The sequence below is a fragment of the Chenopodium album genome, chromosome 6 (assembly GCF_948465745.1).
Source record: "Chenopodium album chromosome 6, dcCheAlbu1.1, whole genome shotgun sequence".
Lineage (NCBI taxonomy): Eukaryota > Viridiplantae > Streptophyta > Magnoliopsida > Caryophyllales > Amaranthaceae > Chenopodium > Chenopodium album.
In genome coordinates, this window is record NC_137839.1 from 417,260 (window position 1) to 435,225 (window position 17,966).

Genomic DNA, 17,966 nt, shown 5'->3' on the forward strand with positions numbered 1-17,966 from the left:
CCCTATGTTGGGCATTTACACTTATCAAGTTTCTAAAAACAAAATTCAACCAAAATCGTTATGGCCCAAATTCATTCTCAATTACACAACAATTTAACAATCAAACATTTTTAGTGGTGACTACTACTTGTAACTGATGACGCAAACCCCAATAAATCAATTATTTTTTAAAAAAACAGTCTCAAATCCACGCGCCATTTTAACCAATCACTGATCACGCAAACAACACGCGCTATTTAAGCGCGTAAACAATGTTTCAAAAAACGTACTAAAATGTTCCAGTAAACCAGGAAGTGCCACGTGTGTCCCCACCTGGCATAAAAGCATCGCATCTTCTCAGAGCTTCATTCATCGCACAGCAAAATAAAATCAAAATTAAATCAAATTTAATAAAATAATAAAAATGAAAATAAAAAAATAGAAAATAAAAATAAAAACCACCATAAGCGACGAACGAAGGAGCGAAGCTATGGCGGTCATTTCTCTCTCCTCCAATCAAAACCTCTATCATCAGCATCATCACCATAATTTTCTGCAAATGTCTTCATTTTCATCTTCTCAAATGTTCTAAATTGAGTCAAAATTTTATCAATTTTGATTTGATTTTGATGATGATAGTGATGATGACGACAATTTGATTCTTGAAAAAAAAAAAAACGAAAAAAAACTTCGCTTTTTAGGGTTTCAATCGAGTTTTCACTTGTCAGGTAATTTGATTTTGGAAATTTCTGGTTTAATTGTAAGATTATTGTGTAAAATTAGCGTGATTTTGGTTGTATTGTTGAGTTCAATGGTGAAAATCTGGGAATTGTATGAAACTAATGTGTAATAATAAAGAGGTTGAATGTTTGGGAGAAGAGTTTTTATTAATTGAATCTAATAATAATAATCAGCTGCAAAATCAGGCTGTTTTTGTTGCAATGGAGAATAATAATAATAGTAGTATTATTGGTAGTAATAATTTTAATAATCTGAATATGAATGATGAATCTTCGGCATCTAGGGTTAAGTTTCTGTGTAGTTTTGGGGGGAGTATATTGCCGCGACCTCAAGATGGGAAGCTTAGGTATGTTGGGGGAGAGACGAGGATTGTGAGTGTACCAAGAGATATTAGATATGAGGAATTGATGGGGAAGATGAGGGAGTTGTACGAGGCAACCGCGATTTTTAAGTATCAGCAACCCGAGGAGGATCTAGATGCACTTGTTTCGGTTGTTAATGATGATGATGTTACTAATATGATGGAGGAGTATGATAAGTTAGGGTCTGGGGACGGGTTTACGAGGCTTAGGATATTTTTGTTTTCTCATCCGGAGCAGGATTCGTCGTTGCATTATATGGATGGGGATGAGAGGGATACGGAGAGGCGGTATGTGGATGCTTTGAATAGCCTGTGTGAGTCCCCTGAGTGTAGGAGACTACAACAGTTTAATGATTCCCCGGTTATGACTCCTCTTGATGAGGTGCATATTGCTGATCAGATGTTTAGTTCGATGAATCTGGAGGGGAGTGTGCATAATCAGAGGAACTTTGAGATGGGTATGCCACAGTATAATCTAAGGAAGCTTGCCATTCCTAGTATGGGTTCAGGGCAGCATTTGGGTCATGCTGCACAACGGTATAATGAGGAAACTCAAACTCCGTGGAGTCCGGCTTTCTATTCCCCAAGGTGTGGTGGACCTCATGATACACGCACTTATACTGAGTATCCATCTTCACCGTCATCTGCTCGTTATCGTATGCCATTTCAAGAAGTGCCAGATAAATGTGTGGATAGGATGCCAGATGAGTCTTCTCTTCAACAAGGAAATGGTCAAATCCCATTTGATCCTCAACAGCAATACTCTGACAATGTAGCCTGGATGCCCCCTGGAGGTATGCCTATTGATAGAGGTGGGTTCCCTGGCAATATACTTAATGGGCATAGCGTTCTGGATAGACCAAGCGTCTGTGAGAATTGCAAAATGACTTTTCAAAGGAATCCAGCTGCTTCTGACTATCAGTGGAGGCCTGAAGGTCAGAGTCATGTGGAACAGTCAGCTGTTGCCAATGGATATCCTCATGTTGCAAATCAGTGTGTTGAATGCTTTCCAAAGAGGGAACCTGTTATGTTGAACACGGATCCAAAGTTGCAGCATAGCATAGCTGGAGTTGGAAGGATGGGTGAACATTATAACTTAGATGGTCCTGGTGCAAACATCACTATGAGACCAAACAACTTACCTGAGGGGCACCTTGTGCCACCACCTTATGCTCCCCTTGAAGATTCTCGCTACCCCCGACCTGGTGCTGAATTGGGAGGTGAGGTTTTCCATGGCCAAACTGTTGCTGCTGGTTCACAAGCTCATGTTCCTTTAGAGGAGCGAGGTGTCCATGCTACAAACTTGCCATACTCTTATGGCACAGATACTCCTCACCAAGTATTGCATGGCCATCCGTCTTCACAGGCTATGTGGAGGAATGTCTCAACCCCAGTGCATGTGCCTCCAGTGTATGACCCTTCTAATCTTCAGCTGAGAAATGGTATGCCTAGCCCATCAGTTCCCAGGGCTAATGTTGAAGCCAGTCCCAGATTCTTCGTTGGAGTTGATCAAAGTCCTTGGGGTGAATCTTCCCGGAGTAGGTTAGGAGTTGAAGGATCTGCTACACCAGAAAGTCCTTATGGCCATTTTTCAAAATTGAGTGCTGGTGCTCCTATGCAGGAAATTCACCCAACATATCCTCAAGATCCTTTAAGAAACACACCTAATATCAGTAGTATTTCTCCTATTGAATCTCTGAGACCTTCAACTATAATGAATGATAATATGCTTTCTTCTGGAGCTAGAGATCACACTCCTGTACAAAGAATAGATGCTAGTAATGCTGTGGTCAGGTTAGATGAAAGAAACATTCATCATGAATCCAATGGAACTACTCACTTGAGAAAAGCTGAGCGCCCAGATATAGATGGTTTCATCTGTACTCAAGAAAATAATGCAGAGAATAATTACAATGTGGCTTCACTTAATACTGTCAAGGTAAATAACACAAGACCTGGTGGTGAAGATATTAAATATGGTATTGAACTGGGAGAAACCAATACTTGCCCACAGGTAGAGAAGGCAGACTTGAGTTTCTTGCCTGAATTGGTAGCCTCTGCCAAGAAAGCTAAACTGGAAAGTGTCGAAAGGGTGAAAGCCAGAGCTCAGGAAGGTGGCAATCCTGCTATCTTGCATGACAGTCCTGCAAAAATTGCTAATATTAATGAAACAGGATCACCGGTCAGTGTTTGACTGACTTGATTTTTGTTTAAATCACATCTATGTGGAAGTTTTCTTAATTCAATTACTTCTATGATGAACTTACGAGCTGTGTAATAGGATGTTGAAGGTAATTCTGAGCGTGACTCTGACGAAAACATTGATACGTCTAAGATTGAGCGCACAAAGGCTGAAGATGAAGCTCTTGCTAAAGGACTTCAGGTGCTTTCTTATTAACCCCTTCTCTTTTACTTCTGTTTTTACAAATTCTCCTTATTGAGAAGAATAGCAATAGAGACCTTCAAGCATCAGTCCTTCCAGCAGAGTAGCAGAGTATCCAGGCAATGTGCTTTCGCCTATGTCACTGTTTAGGGTGAAAGCCATTATTATCAAATGTCTTGGTTGAGCTCAGGACTTTGGTTGCTTTCATTCCTACATTTTTCCTTTAAACATGCTATTACTTATTTGCAATCATTAGATTTGATAGACATTCTATGGAATGCGTTGTAATTACTGATTGTGAAATATAATTTATGACTAGCACTTAACTCTTCACTTTTGTTGATTCAGATAATATTCAATGATGATCTCGAAGAGATTCGTATGCTTGGTTCTGGTACATATGGTGCTGTTTTCCATGGGAAGTGGAAGGGTTCTGATGTAGCTATAAAAAGAATCAAAGCTAGTTGCTTTGCTGGAAGACCTTCTGAAAGAGAGCGTCTTGTATGTTATTTCCATTTAAGAATTTCCTTATCAGTATTATTTTATTTTATATGTTGTGGTGATAAATTTTGGTCACCTTGACCCTTTTATATTGTGATGCCCTTTTGTACAGAAACAATAATGAATGAAGCAGATCAGTGAATCTGAAACAGTAATCTTGATCTTTATGGGTGTGCTTGATTTACTGAGAATGTATAGCTTTCTTTTTTAGGCATAATAATGAAATTTTAGCTATAAACTTAGCAATTAGGATTAAATATTGAAAAGTGAGTAATAGATTTTTGTAATATGCGGAGGATGTGCCTAATATATTGCTTGAAATCTGCAAAAGGTAATGTGAAACCCTCATTGTTGTATAACTATTGAAATTTTCTTTTTTGCTACCCTTATTAAATTTTATCTTAACTGCTACTTTATGATTACCATTTTCCTTGTTTTTGAAAGAAATTAAAATTGCTCTTACTTTGGCACTCTTTTATCCGTTCTAACTTTGGTTACTTTAACCATTTTAGTCTTTTTTTTTTTTTTTTTTAATGGGCACACGCTTAATTTCTTTTTGGTTTTGCCCCTCTCCCCCCTGTTTTGACTCAGCAAGGGCAGGGGTAAGGCCGCATGTATACAAATTTCAGTAAAACCCTACTGGAAGTTGGGTGATTGGGATCCATATTAAGTTATTGTCGTGGATTTAATATTCGTCCCTTCCCTCACCGCCTTTGGCTTTACCTTATGTGTATGCTTTGTTAAAATTTTCTTTTGGACAATCACATTAAGGCAATTAATTATTCCTTCATCCCCTAAAATCAACTTACATGGATTGTTGCAAGTCATACTTAGGGAATTGTTTCTTTGTTTTATTATACTCCCTTTGTTTCTTTCAAGGTACATCACATAAAATTATACGTCACTAAATGTAGGAGGAGAGAAAGTGAAAAAAAGAAAAGTTAAAAGTTTATTTACAGTTTTTTTGGGTAATGTTAAGGGAAGGAAAAGAAGGGGAGGGAGGTGAAGGAGAGGGAAGAATGATGAGTTTTCCTTCCAAATCTCTCTATTGTTGGAGGGATCAATTTCTTAGAATTTAATCCCTCCATTTCTCCCCCACTCCAATTCCCTTCATCCCTAGTTTGTTATCCAAATAAAAGATACTCCCTTCCCTTCATTTCCTTCAATCCAAACACACTCTTAAGGAAGATAACGTAAAAGATTATATAAGTGCAATTGTTTGAGTATTTTCTTAAAACACATTTTATCGATAATTTGTTACCATATGTACATCAATATTTTTTTTTAATAAATGAGTAACAAGTCAATGGTCGAACGCTAGAAGATAATGGATTTTGGCATCTTAAATAAAACACCCTTTATTTATTTATGTATGAGCATGCTTTGACTATTTAGTTTGCGAGCTGGCCTGCACATTATGACTTCAAGTATATTTGTACTTTATATAAAATTGCAGTATCTAAGAAACTGATGACTTAATTAATGATTTTATTATAGATCGCGGACTTTTGGAAGGAGGCTTTCTTATTGAGTTCGTTGCATCATCCAAATGTAGTTTCCTTTTATGGTATAGTACGTGATGGCCCTGATGGGACATTAGCAACTGTCACCGAATTCATGATTAATGGATCATTGAAACAGTACTTGCAAAAGAAGGACAGGTATTTACAACTTATGACTACTGATCCACAATAGTATTGAGCTAGTTGTTCTGGAGTGTGTAGACTGCACTTTTACAATTTTCACTCTTTGGATAGGGAAGGAGAAATTTTGATGCTTTTTTTGGACTATTTCTCAGTAATTAATAAGTAAAATTTCTTTTTCTATACAGAACAATTGATCGGCGTAAAAGGCTAATCATAGCTATGGATGCAGCTTTTGGAATGGAGTATTTGCATGGGAAGAACATAGTGCATTTTGATTTGAAATGTGAAAATCTTCTTGTCAACATGAGGGATCCTCATCGACCAGTGTGTAAGGTATGTGCTTCTTGTGTATCTTGATCATTTATGCTCTTTTAATGAGGTTTCTAGAGAGAGTTAATACTATAATTTTCTTTTATGCCTGCTACGTTTGGACTGGCCGTGTTTCTGTTGGTTTTTTTTTTCTTTTTTCTTTTTTCTGTGCACAGTTAAATGTGAAAATTTTATCATGAAATTTGATTCCCTTCATCTCTATTTCATGCCTACCTGAGTTCTTAGATGATCTGTTGTGAAGACTTTACTTTAACTATTTGATGTGATCCGCTAGCAAGAGAAAAAAGGAATATATATATATATTGTTATCAAAATAACTATTTACGAATGCTGGAAGCTCTTTGAAAAATCATTGCATCTTATATTTATGTTGATGGGTTCATAGCTGAATTTTTTAGGGCCTACCTGCAAACCCAGGAATTTAGAGGATATATATGGTAATATACAACTTATGGGGACTTGATTGTATAAAAAGATGGCTGTGAAGCTGGGCCTTTGCCCTGGCTTACCCGCCTGCATCTAAATGTGAAAATCTAAAGTAGATTTTAATAAGAGATGCTGGAAGCTCTTTGAAAAATCATTGCACCATGTATCTATGGTGATGGATTCATAGCTGAATTTTTTAGAGCCTACCTGCAAACCCAAGAATTTAGAGGATATATATGGTAATATACAACTTATGGGGACCGGATTGTATAAAAAGATGGCTGTGCCCCGGCTTCACAGCCTGCATCTTGTGAAAATCTGAAATAGTATTTAACAAGAGATGTTTTAGAACATTGTAATTTTTCTGTGCCTTAGTTTTTTTTTATTATTTTGTTTTTTTTTTATTATATACTACCTCCGTTACAGGTTATGTGCAACGATTAGACATTTTCCCTCTCTGCTTTATGTCAAATCGTTGCACATAACCTGTAATGGAGGTAGTATATATCTGATGATATGTTTGTAAAATCGTACTTTTAATTTCTTGGCTTTCCCTGCCTCTCTTAGTTCATGTTTCTGGGGTTTATTCAGAATGTTGTTTAAATCAAAGTTTTAACTTGCTTTGCATTTTTTTTGTCGGTTTATTAGTCTAAATTTGAGTGCCCCTGGTTTGTCCTCCCTTTTGTAATTTCTTATCATTAATTCTTCTTAAGAATTCTCTCTATACTGGGTGAAACTTGAGAAAGGCAGTGAACTTGTTTGGCTTTTATGGTGCTAATACAGTAGTTTGTCATTTTTAGTAATCAGGGAATAACTAAGATTGTGTATTGCACCAATTGTGCCTAATATCAAGATGAGTAGAGTAGCATTTGACCTTATTTTTCGTATCCTAGATTGGTGATCTGGGCTTGTCAAAGGTGAAGCAACATACATTAGTGTCAGGTGGTGTTCGTGGAACTTTACCCTGGATGGCCCCTGAGCTTCTCAGTGGAAAGAGTAACATGGTGACTGAAAAGGTGAGTATTGGAATTATTCCCTGTTAAATCCTCTCCTTGATATTAACCTTACTTACACTTGTGTGATGTAGATTGATGTGTACTCATTTGGGATCGTAATGTGGGAGTTGCTCACTGGGGAGGAACCTTATTCAGATATGCATTGTGCTTCAATAATTGGTACGTAAATCTTGTAGACGCTCTATGTGCTTTACTACTACGATTGTTAATTTTTTTGCTGCTTCCTTTTGATATAAATTTGAAATGCTTATTTGTATTCTGATATAAATTTGAAATGCTTATTTGTATTCTGATGTATGTTTAAGTGACAAGAAGAATGATGCTTTAAAGATGGTAATGTTATTAATTCCCGTGGAATTATAATGATGATTGTGCTCTGTGTTTGGAACATGTAAATCACATATCAGATAAGTCCAGTATGGTGCAATGACAATGTTTACCTCTTATCTCCCAAAAATTTAACTGATTAAACATTCTTGTTATGGTTCTTTCAAATTCATCTACTGACTTTCTGTCATTTTCACTTGGATGAAAAGGTGGCTTTCTTATGCTGCTTGGTTGATAGGATCAAAGTTCCTTTTTCAGACTGTAGGATTACGAGAGATATTCTTATTCTTTATAATTCAGTTCATTGTTTTCCTTCTTTGTAAGGCAAAATTCATGCCTTTGTTAGCCGAGAATTGTTTTTGTATGGGTTTATTTAAGTACGCTGAATAGCTATACCAACATATGAGTCTACCATAGCCTTTTCCCTAGCAGCTTTGTGTTTCCTGGTCTCTAGTGAAAGGATGACCTACTTCGGCAAAAGATTGCTCTTGTAGTCCCGTTTACTCGTATAGTGCAATTCTGTCATGAACCAAATTCATTCAGCATCCACTTGAAGAACCTGTTAACTCCCTTAAAGTGTATATATTTTTTGGTTCCTGTAGCTCATTTATAATACGGGAGGTGAGTTATACAGTGACCATAGTCTTCTCTCTGCATATTTCCTTTCTATCAGATTTTATAGTAGCCAATAGTCCAACAAAAAAGCACACAAACTCATCACATGTATATATATTCTAAATTTTTTATTTTTACTGAAGGTTGAAAGGATTTTTCTTTAGAAAAGGAGTTAAGAGTTTTGAGAGTGGATAAGAGTTGGGGTTTTGGAGGAAAGGGAGGGAGAGTGAGGAATCTATTTTCCCTTTTTTACTTGCTGGGTTGGGGAAGAGGAAGAAAAGGAATAGGTGGAACTTGGGAGGTTTTATTATCCTTGTATTATTATTAATAATAATAATAATAATAATAATAATAATAATAATAATAATAATAATAATAATAATAATAATAATAATAATAATAATAATAATAATAATAATAATATCAAATCCTTCCAGATCTGGAAAGAGATTGCTGTCAGTTTCATGTCCCAACATTTTCTTCCCTCCCACACTTTTATCACCAAAATTTGTTATTTAAACACAGGATCATTCTTGTTTTTAAATCCCTCGGCGTTCCTTTCGTCACCGTTAAGCATGGTTGACAGCAGTATGCAGTAGCAGCTAAGGAGAATTAATCTGTTTTTCTGGTTAAAAAAATCATCGTTCATCACCAGGCCCAGGGAGCTCTGTACACCTTGAGCCATCTTGATATGGCCAGGTGTATTTGTAGAGGACTGATATCTGAATAAAGAGGGATCATAATTTTCTGTTTTATTAGTTAAGGTTTTTAAAGTATATTTGTTCCATAGTTTTAATGGGCACTTAGACATCGGTTTGATTTGACTGGGATTGTCCGAGTGTGAATATCACTAGATGACTGTAGCTGTAGACATTTGACGAACCCTGCATGTTGCTTCCAGGTGGTATCGTGAACAATACATTGCGTCCCCAAATTCCAACTTGGTGTGATCCTGAATGGAAGTCTTTGATGGAAAGCTGTTGGGCACCTGACCCGGTCAATAGGCCATCATTTACAGAGATTTCCCAAAAGCTAAGGAGTATGGCTGCAGCAATGAATGTCAAATGAGGGCACTAGGCAGTTCATGAACTTTCCAGGTTTGATGTCTATTAGCTTGACACCGATCTCTCAAGTTTTGGAAAGCTAATTATTATGCTGCATTCTGCTTCAGACACAACTATGAAGAAGTATAATAGTTTTAGCATTTCATCATATATAATTCTTTTGTGTCACTACGCACACTCTAGCTGACATTCAGAAAGATCAGAAAGTTGGGAGTGCCATCCCAAAACCGAATGTAAGTGTTCCTGTGTGCAAGACCTATATGGGCTATACCGTTATTCTAAAATTCTGAGCTAGACTAATTGTGTGTGTTGCTAGAAAAATGTGGAGGGGATGAGGAGGGGAAGACAGGAGATTGATGAGGAATGGAAGGGTGGAGATAGTACTGCGGGTTGCATTTTCCTTCCAAATCTTGAGAGGATTTGTTTTATTAAAAAAAAGGAAGGAAAGTGTATCCCTGTGATTCTATTCCCATCCCTTCTCCATTTCCTTTTCTTAACATGAGAGAATTAATCCTGCATTCCCCCTCTCCTCCCTGCTCTTTAATATCCTTCCATCCAAACACACTAAAGAACCTTTAATTATGCTTTGAAGTTTGATTGTCGAATTGCATCCCCTTTTTGCAGAATGTCATGCTTACAATACTGGTGGTCAATTCGTAGAGAGAAGGGCTCTTTGATTTCTAAGCTGAAGTAGTGGATTCCGTTGTATATATAAGCCAATATATTATATAGCATGATCCATAAAGGAACAAATAGTACCATAACTTGCTAGGTTGTGATCGCTAAAGTGGTCAAGTTCTTTTGGTTTATATTTATATTGTAGATTAGGAATAAATTGTGTAAAACATTAAATCTAGTATGCTGTTGTAAAAAAGTACATATGATTTTTGCTTCAACAGCTCTTTGTAGTTCATACTACTGATGTATTGACATCTTATACTCGTCGAGCATTATGGTAGATGTCTGAGAGGAGAGCTGAGCTGAAAAGAAATTGTGGCATAATTTTTGTGAAACCTGGTGAGATTTCAATTGACACCTTGGCAGTTTTGAACTTTTGATTAATTACCTTATTTATGTTTTTCCTCTTATTTTTTTTCAAATCATCACTCAAGTGTCTTATTTTAAGAAATATTAACCTTGAACTTTAAAAGCATGTTCTTGTATATTAAAAGCCAATCATGCAAGTATCGATTTGAATGCGCGTAACAGTTGAGGTCAAAGACATAAACTGAGTGTCTGAGGTGAATATAAGAACTAACATCTCACATTTTTTACCTTGATAGATGATCCGCAGTTGCATAACTACAACAACAAAATTTAGAGAGCAACTAAGTTCCCTCCATTAGATAACAATCAGGAATTTGAGAACGACAAATAAACAACCATCATTAACTTGGGGCAATAACTCTTCACCATTGAACAAAACCAGTAATATTTGTATACTGAGTGTGAAAAATTAGATCCAAAACTTCAGGTTTCAGAACCTAATACAATTTTTTTAACTCAAACACAGAATTATCTTGTAACAAACTAGATAAAATCTAAAATGACTTGGCTTGAAACTCTAGTGAACACTGAACAGCTCTAGTCAAATATCACTTCACCGTCCTGCCTATGCAATTTCGATCTGCAAGAGGACATTTAGCATTCAGTTAGTACCTGAATTTAGTTAAGTAATCAGTAATCACTAGCTGAAAGTAACACAACAAGCCCTGCGATCACACCAAAAGATCATACTATTGTCTAATTTACTTGTTTTCTTATTAACAAAACCATAAATTGGCGAATCATATAAGAGCATTATACTGTTTATCTACCAGATGAGCTAGGGCTTGCTTGCTGAAAAGAGGGCAAGAGCACTTAATCATACAAGAATGAAATTGGAAATCAAATATTATAGAATTTATACATAAACAACTCATTAATTAAGCGATTGAAACTTAATAACCAAGAACAAAAAAAGGGCCAAAGAGATATCCAATTTAAAATCTAAAATCCTAGAAATTGGAGGAAAATTGGACAAGTAGTGAATTCATCACATTAAGCACATCAATCAAAACATCAGTAACAATGGTAAATTTGATTTCATAACATTCACATAGTACAACTATATACTTCTAAATTTTATATCACCCAACAAAATCAAATTATTGATCAATATAATCAAATAAAATAAAAAATCACAAATACCTAACAATTGCAGATGCTTCTTAGATGTTGCTGGGATACATCATAACTCTAACCTTATCTCCCTGCAATAATATCAAAAATTAAAAATCAAATCATTAATTCAACCCAAAAATAATAAAACAAATAGAATAAAATGAAAAAGAGATATACCATAGATTTAGGTGGAAGGTTGGAAGTGAACTTAGCACGAACAACACCAGTATTACCATGAGGTCTGCAAACTTTACCCCAAATGCAACGATAATGGGATCCATTCTTCTTAATTTGAGCTTTGTAAATGTAAGCAATCCTTTTTCCCAAATACCATGATACTTCTTCTTGTGTATTTACTCCTTCGATCTGTACTAACGATGTGTTTGGGTACTGGTTTGATTTCGACCTATTATTTTACAATTCAAAGATTATTTTAAGAATATACCCAGTAATTAGAATCAATTGAAGAGACAGAAATTATACATCTTTTGGAATTTTACAATTTAAGTAATACCCAGTAATTAGAATCAATTGAAGAGATAAATTATACTCTTTTTAGTATTATACAATTTAATAAGATGGTTTTAAGCAATACCCAGTAATTAGTATCAATCGAGGTTACAGAAATTACAAATCTTGTAGTATTTTACAATTTAGAAGATGATTTAGCATACCCAGTAATTAGAACAAATTGAAGATACAGAAATTACACATCTTGTAGTAATTGTCAATTTATAAGATGATTTTAAGCAATACCCAGTAATTAGAATCATTTGAAGAGAGAGAAAGATTACCTCTTGTAGCCAAGAATTGATCCTCTGACATACAGCCTTACACGCTCACCTTGACGTCCCTTCACCATTTTTGCGGTTTCTTAACTTGTGTTACAGGAGAATGAGCAAGGCGATAAAGATAAACCCTAGTGACTATTGACTAAGTGAGGTATGTTTATAATCCGGGTATGGGCTTTAACCCATGTTCTAGAGTTAGTCAATTTTGTCTACAAGCTCAAAAAAAGGGCCTTAACTTCTTTTGTGGCAGTCCTATGGTGGAAAGTTTTCAATGCTCTTTTCATAGAGAGGTGTGACAAAGTCAATTTTTTGTGTGCTAAAATCATTTCTATTGTGGCACACCTATCGTGGGCAGTTTTTAATGTTCTTTACATAAAGAGGTGTGACAAAATCAACTTTTTGAGTGTCTAACATCATTTCTCCATTGAGAGTGAGGTATAGGTCAAGTGGTTAGAGCTCCTTTCCCGATCCTAGAAAATATTGGGATCGATTTTGTCACCGATGTACGGAGTACGAGTAATATTTACTTTCACATATTAAGAAAAAGGGGGTAAGAGTAGATGTGTAAATAGTGCATAAGGTTGAAATGGTGCATGTAATTTTGAACTAAGAGAGTATATTTTAACACTGGTCAAGTTATATTATAAGGATTAGGGACCGTGTATAAATCACGTTTATTGTAATCGATCTCAAATTAAAGTTGTTAAGTTTTGACTTTTGAATATCAAGTTCTAATAATATCAAGTAAGTAATTATCAGTGTAAGATCATGTATATCAAATTCTTTAACTTTAGGTATATCATATCATCAAATTCTTGGGGCTTGGCACGTTTGGTTTGGTTTGGGGGGTTTGAAGAAAGGAAATTAATTACCTTGATTTTAATTATTTTGTGTTGTTTGTTACTTGAATCTCACCATCCATTATACGTACCATGATGTGTAATGGGAAATCAAAATCCCTCTACTATGATCCCTCTAACATACTTGCATTGTGTATATATAACTGAGTACACCCTTTGATATCATGCATATAAAGTTACATGGTACTTACTACTTAGGGCATGGGGATATTATTTTCTTCTTCCACTTCTCAAAGGGCTGGAAATAAATTTAATGTGTATTATCGACATTTCAATGCATGTAAGTAACTATTTAGCTCACATTTTTTTCTTCTTTTGAGTACTCCGTAGATCATGATGATGTTTTTTTTGTTTGTTTTCAACCAGATTTAATTTTATGGTAAAATGATAGATGTTCAATTTTGCTCAATTCTACTTGTTATTCTTATTGTCATAACTCCTATATCATTTACATGAGTCGTGAAACATAATATACAAACATTGATGTATACTTCTTCGATCTACTTCCTTTTAACAGCACACCACATTGAGACATAATTTAAAGAAGAAATGGCGGAAGTATGTTTTACATGTATACAAAGGGCACATAGTAACACTTACTACTATTGCAAAAATAATTAGAGGAAGAAGAGGAAAACGCCATATTGGCCGGTGCAAGCTTAGTTATATGGAGCTGTTAGGGTGAATATAAATCAATCAAATGGTCCCATTTATATTCCCTGTTGCAGGTGAATATATACTTTGATTTTGTAATCTAACTAATGAAGTTATATATTGTTGATTTCTTGTTTAAACTCGAGTTGACTTTTTGCTGAATTGCATGATTCCAATTTTTTACGTTGAATTTTTGAAATGTTTAAATTGCATGATTATGATTCTTTTAATTAAAATCCTTGCATTGTTTTTTTAATAGGTATTATAGTATATTGTATGTAGGTCATTATCATGGCCAAGAAAAACTATGTTTGTATAAAAAAAAAAGTCATCGTCTATAATAATCCGTGGTACCTTTTGATTTATAAATTTGATGATGATTAACCTAATACTTGGACCTTATGTATTTTATTAGACCTAAGTCAAATTGTTTGGCTTGTTTCTTAAGGTATTGTGTCTTGTATAGTTCTAGAGGAGTTTGTTGTGAAATGAGAGGGAATCCTAGGGAGGTAAACAAGATTGTCTTTAACAAACTAGTATGTATATATCGATTTTAATTTGACTCTTTTGGGTTTGTTGATAAGCCTTTCTCTCCCAAATTAAATTCTTTGGCGAAATTTGATTTGCTATGAAATAACTTCTCTCAGATGTTCCATCAAAGAAAAGTTGATAGATTATTCATGTGCATACCCTAATTGGCAATTGGGCATTATGTAACCAAGGTCCAAGGCTATTTTCTATTTATCTTTTTTTTTTTAACTTACTTTTAAGAAATAAGGTTAGAAAATTTTAAGGCAAAATTGGCCTCAACACTCTAGCTAAACTATAGCTTGGGTGCATCCAGCACTTCAAACTTTGACTAGTAGCAGACACACTATACTACCAACGTACTATTAATTAAAGTGCAACCCAACATGTTATATTTAGTACATTGCACGAATATATGTACTATTTGTAATGGCGTTGCTAAGTTTTTTCAATAGATTTGACAATTGGGAAAATAAAGAGAAGGTATTGGGCGTAGCAAGCGCACCAATTAAATAATTCGTGCGTCAAGTATATACTACCTCCGGTCCAAATTACTCGCAATTTTGGAATATTTTATATCTCATAAATAATACCCCCAAAGTTGCGAGTAATTTGGACCGGAGGTAGTATGATATGCAGTATTTCTGTATTTGATATAGGATATGTATTATTTGATAGAGGATATATACAATTTGTTAAAGGATATGTGTTATTTGATAGAGGATACGTACAATTTGTTGTAGGATATTTATTGTTTGCTATAGGATATGTAGTATTTGATAGAGAATATGTATGTACAACTTATCTTTAATAGAGGATACGTTCAATTTGTTAGAGGATATGATGAAGTATTTGGTGAAGAATATGTGTTAATTGTCAGAGGATACGTACAGTTTATTAAAGGATATGTACAACTTGTTAGAGGATATGTATTACTTAATAGATTGAGGATATGTAAGTTTATTGGAGGATATATATTATTTGATGGAGGATATTTATAATATGTTGGCTTTCCTTGATTTTGTTTGCTGATTTCATCCTTTTGTTGGCTTATATGCTTCATTTGTTGGCTGATGTGTTTTGTTAGATGATATTTATCTTTTATTAGCGGTTATATATGTTCTGTTTGTTGGTTGATATATATGCTTCATTTGTCAGCTAATATATGTTCATTTTGTTAGCTGATATACATAATATCACATCCTGTTATAGAAGATATCATCCAACTTATTATAGATGATATAATCTAGACAATAGAATTTATTTTATAAAAATAATAAAAGGTCAACAATGGCGGAACCACCATTAAAGGTGTTGTACTAAGTCCATAGGTACAACATAACATGCTCATTTCTCAACCAAAATACATGCATTTGTTATAAAAAACGCTCATAATTCAACATACAACCACATAGGACAATCAATTACAACAATTATACATCACACAAGAAAGACCCAAATCTAATTTTTTTTTTTTGGGTATATATTTTTCGAAATGTTCGGAAATGTTCGAGAATCTCAAGCAATTATCAAGCCATTCCAAGCATAAATCGTGGACAAATATAATCAACAATCAACGAGTTTCTTGTCATTGACGATACCATCGCCAATAACAATGCCGCCAATGGGAGCTATCATTGGTATACAACAAATTAAACACCTGTTGGACTGACGAAATATCAAGTTGGACTGACACAATAGTTTGTGGAAAATAAATTCAAATAAGTTCATTAATTTGTGATTACGTACATTTAAACAAAAATCATAAGCTTGTATCAATATATAGTTCTAACAAATTCTCATTCTAATTCTGATACTACCTTAGTCTCTTTTTACTTTCATTATTTTCCTTCTAAGGTGTCAATAACTCAATATATATCTCTCCTTTTACAAAAATATAATTATTGTATGTATTTTTTTTAGTTGGATCCCACATTCACTACTCATATTTCTCTATTTGTTTTCACTTGCATAATAATTAACATGCGCAAATTATTGTATGTATCATGTATGGAAAGTAACTGTTTGGGTCCAATTAAGCTAATTGGGCCTAGTCATTAAATGATCCAATATTCCAAGGTCAAGGCCCAAGCCTCCAAGCAAGCCAAGTCAGCTATGTGTCAATTGGTCCAAATTGTCATGGTCAGCCCATGACTTGATCCGACCCAATCATCCTCCTCCCTTTGTCATGCCAAGGTATAAAAGCCTTCAATTACACCATTTGTCATTCATACACATTAAAGCCTCAAGCATTAAATCTCTTGCATAGCTTTCTCTCTCTAAACACTATCTGACTTCGGCATCGGAGGGGTCTTCCTCGGATCCACCCCCGAGGCCAGTTTACGTGTGTTTGCTGTGCAGGAAACCCTCGGCCCAGCATTATTTGGACCGGACAAGTCTTCATCCACTTCATTGGACCTTCGGCAAGGTCCCATTGTTTTCACTCGAAACAATTTGGCGCCGTCTGTGGGGAAGACTTTCAAAAAATCTCTAAGCCAATCAAAATCATCTTGCAATCATCTTAGTAGCAATGGCTAAGAATCGCAAGAACAGAAGAATAAGTCAAGGAGCAGGCGAAAGGCCTAAGACTCCTACACCGTCACCTTCGCCGGACCGGAACTCTTCGAAGGGTGCTAGTTCGGGGGGAGGATCATACCGGGAGGATTCACTTTCTCCCGTAATTCACAACTCTCATCATAGACCGAGTCCCCCTCGGTCTAACAGAAGTCAGTCCGATCGTAGGACTCAATCAGTGCCCCAAAGCCAACCTTTGACCATCCGCTCTCACTCTCACACTCAGCCGAGGACCCCTCTGACAGGGCCCAGCTCGGAAGAAGTGGCGAGAGCGTTGGTGGTACTCATGGAGGCAATGAGGGCACAAAATATGCCTCCATCTTGTGATCGAACTCCCCCGCATACCAGGCATCAGCGGAGGAAGCTAGACCATGATGGGGGGAAGCCTCCCTCCTTCCGGGAGCTGGAAGAGTGGGAAGAGGATACCTGGAGAACTGAAAGAGAGAGGAAAAAGAACCCTCAATTTTTCAAAGGATCCTCTACCTCTCGGCCAGAAACGCACAAGAGCAGCAGCTCAGCCTCTCGGCCGGAATCTGCCCACCGAGAGCGACCTGAGACTGTTCGCCGAAGCGTACTCGACCGACTCGGCGGCAGGGAGCTGAGCGTGCACAGCCGCCTCTCGTTCCCTATAGCCGAGGCCCAAACTTCCCAGCCAGGGACGAAAACCACTCCTACCTCTCTAAGAGGGCGGAGCGCGGTCCCTTCGACCAGGAACAAAGGCAAGGCCGTTATGCTACCCATCAGTTCTCAATTCGAGAAATGGATTTTGGAAGAGCATGTGCCTACGGTTAAAATACCGTCGCACATTACATATGATGGGACTTCAGATCCGAAGGACCATATCGCCTCCTACGAGGGGCACATGCATCTCTGCCCAAGGTCCGAAGCGACCTGGTGCAAATATTTTCCCACCACTCTCAAGGGGGTCGCGCAAGCGTGGATCTCCAAGGGAGTAAAGGAAGGCTCTATAACGGGGTGGGACAACCTGTCCACCAAGTTTAAGAGCA

General features: G+C 36.1%; 2 protein-coding genes across 3 annotated transcripts; one reads left to right on the top strand and one right to left on the bottom strand.

The window, feature by feature from the left end:
• The first annotated feature begins 186 nt into the window (after window positions 1-186).
• Window positions 187-10,302, top strand: LOC145635483 (RAF-like serine/threonine-protein kinase 20). Of its 2 annotated transcripts, none has more exons than XR_014113851.1 (9): window positions 187-3,263; window positions 3,363-3,464; window positions 3,813-3,965; window positions 5,463-5,626; window positions 5,797-5,944; window positions 7,261-7,383; window positions 7,455-7,542; window positions 9,227-9,622; window positions 10,014-10,302. XR_014113851.1 is itself a non-coding variant. In XM_081686769.1 (9 exons), the coding sequence occupies exons 1-8, from the start codon at window positions 813-815 to the stop codon at window positions 9,391-9,393; spliced, it is 3,396 nt and encodes a 1,131-aa protein (XP_081542895.1). In that variant the 5' UTR covers window positions 187-812; the 3' UTR covers window positions 9,394-9,422; window positions 10,014-10,302. The 2 variants fall into 2 exon arrangements, 1 of the variants encoding a protein (XP_081542895.1); XM_081686769.1 differs by having other exon boundaries at window positions 9,227-9,422.
• A 502-nt stretch (window positions 10,303-10,804) lies between these two features.
• On the bottom strand, window positions 10,805-12,503 carry LOC145635484 (large ribosomal subunit protein eL33y-like). The gene is made up of 4 exons (XM_081686770.1): window positions 12,347-12,503; window positions 11,730-11,958; window positions 11,580-11,641; window positions 10,805-11,016 (listed from the first exon to the last, which is right to left on the bottom strand). The coding sequence occupies exons 1-3, from the start codon at window positions 12,412-12,414 to the stop codon at window positions 11,600-11,602; spliced, it is 339 nt and encodes a 112-aa protein (XP_081542896.1). The 5' UTR covers window positions 12,415-12,503; the 3' UTR covers window positions 10,805-11,016; window positions 11,580-11,599.
• Between the last annotated feature and the right edge of the window lie 5,463 nt (window positions 12,504-17,966).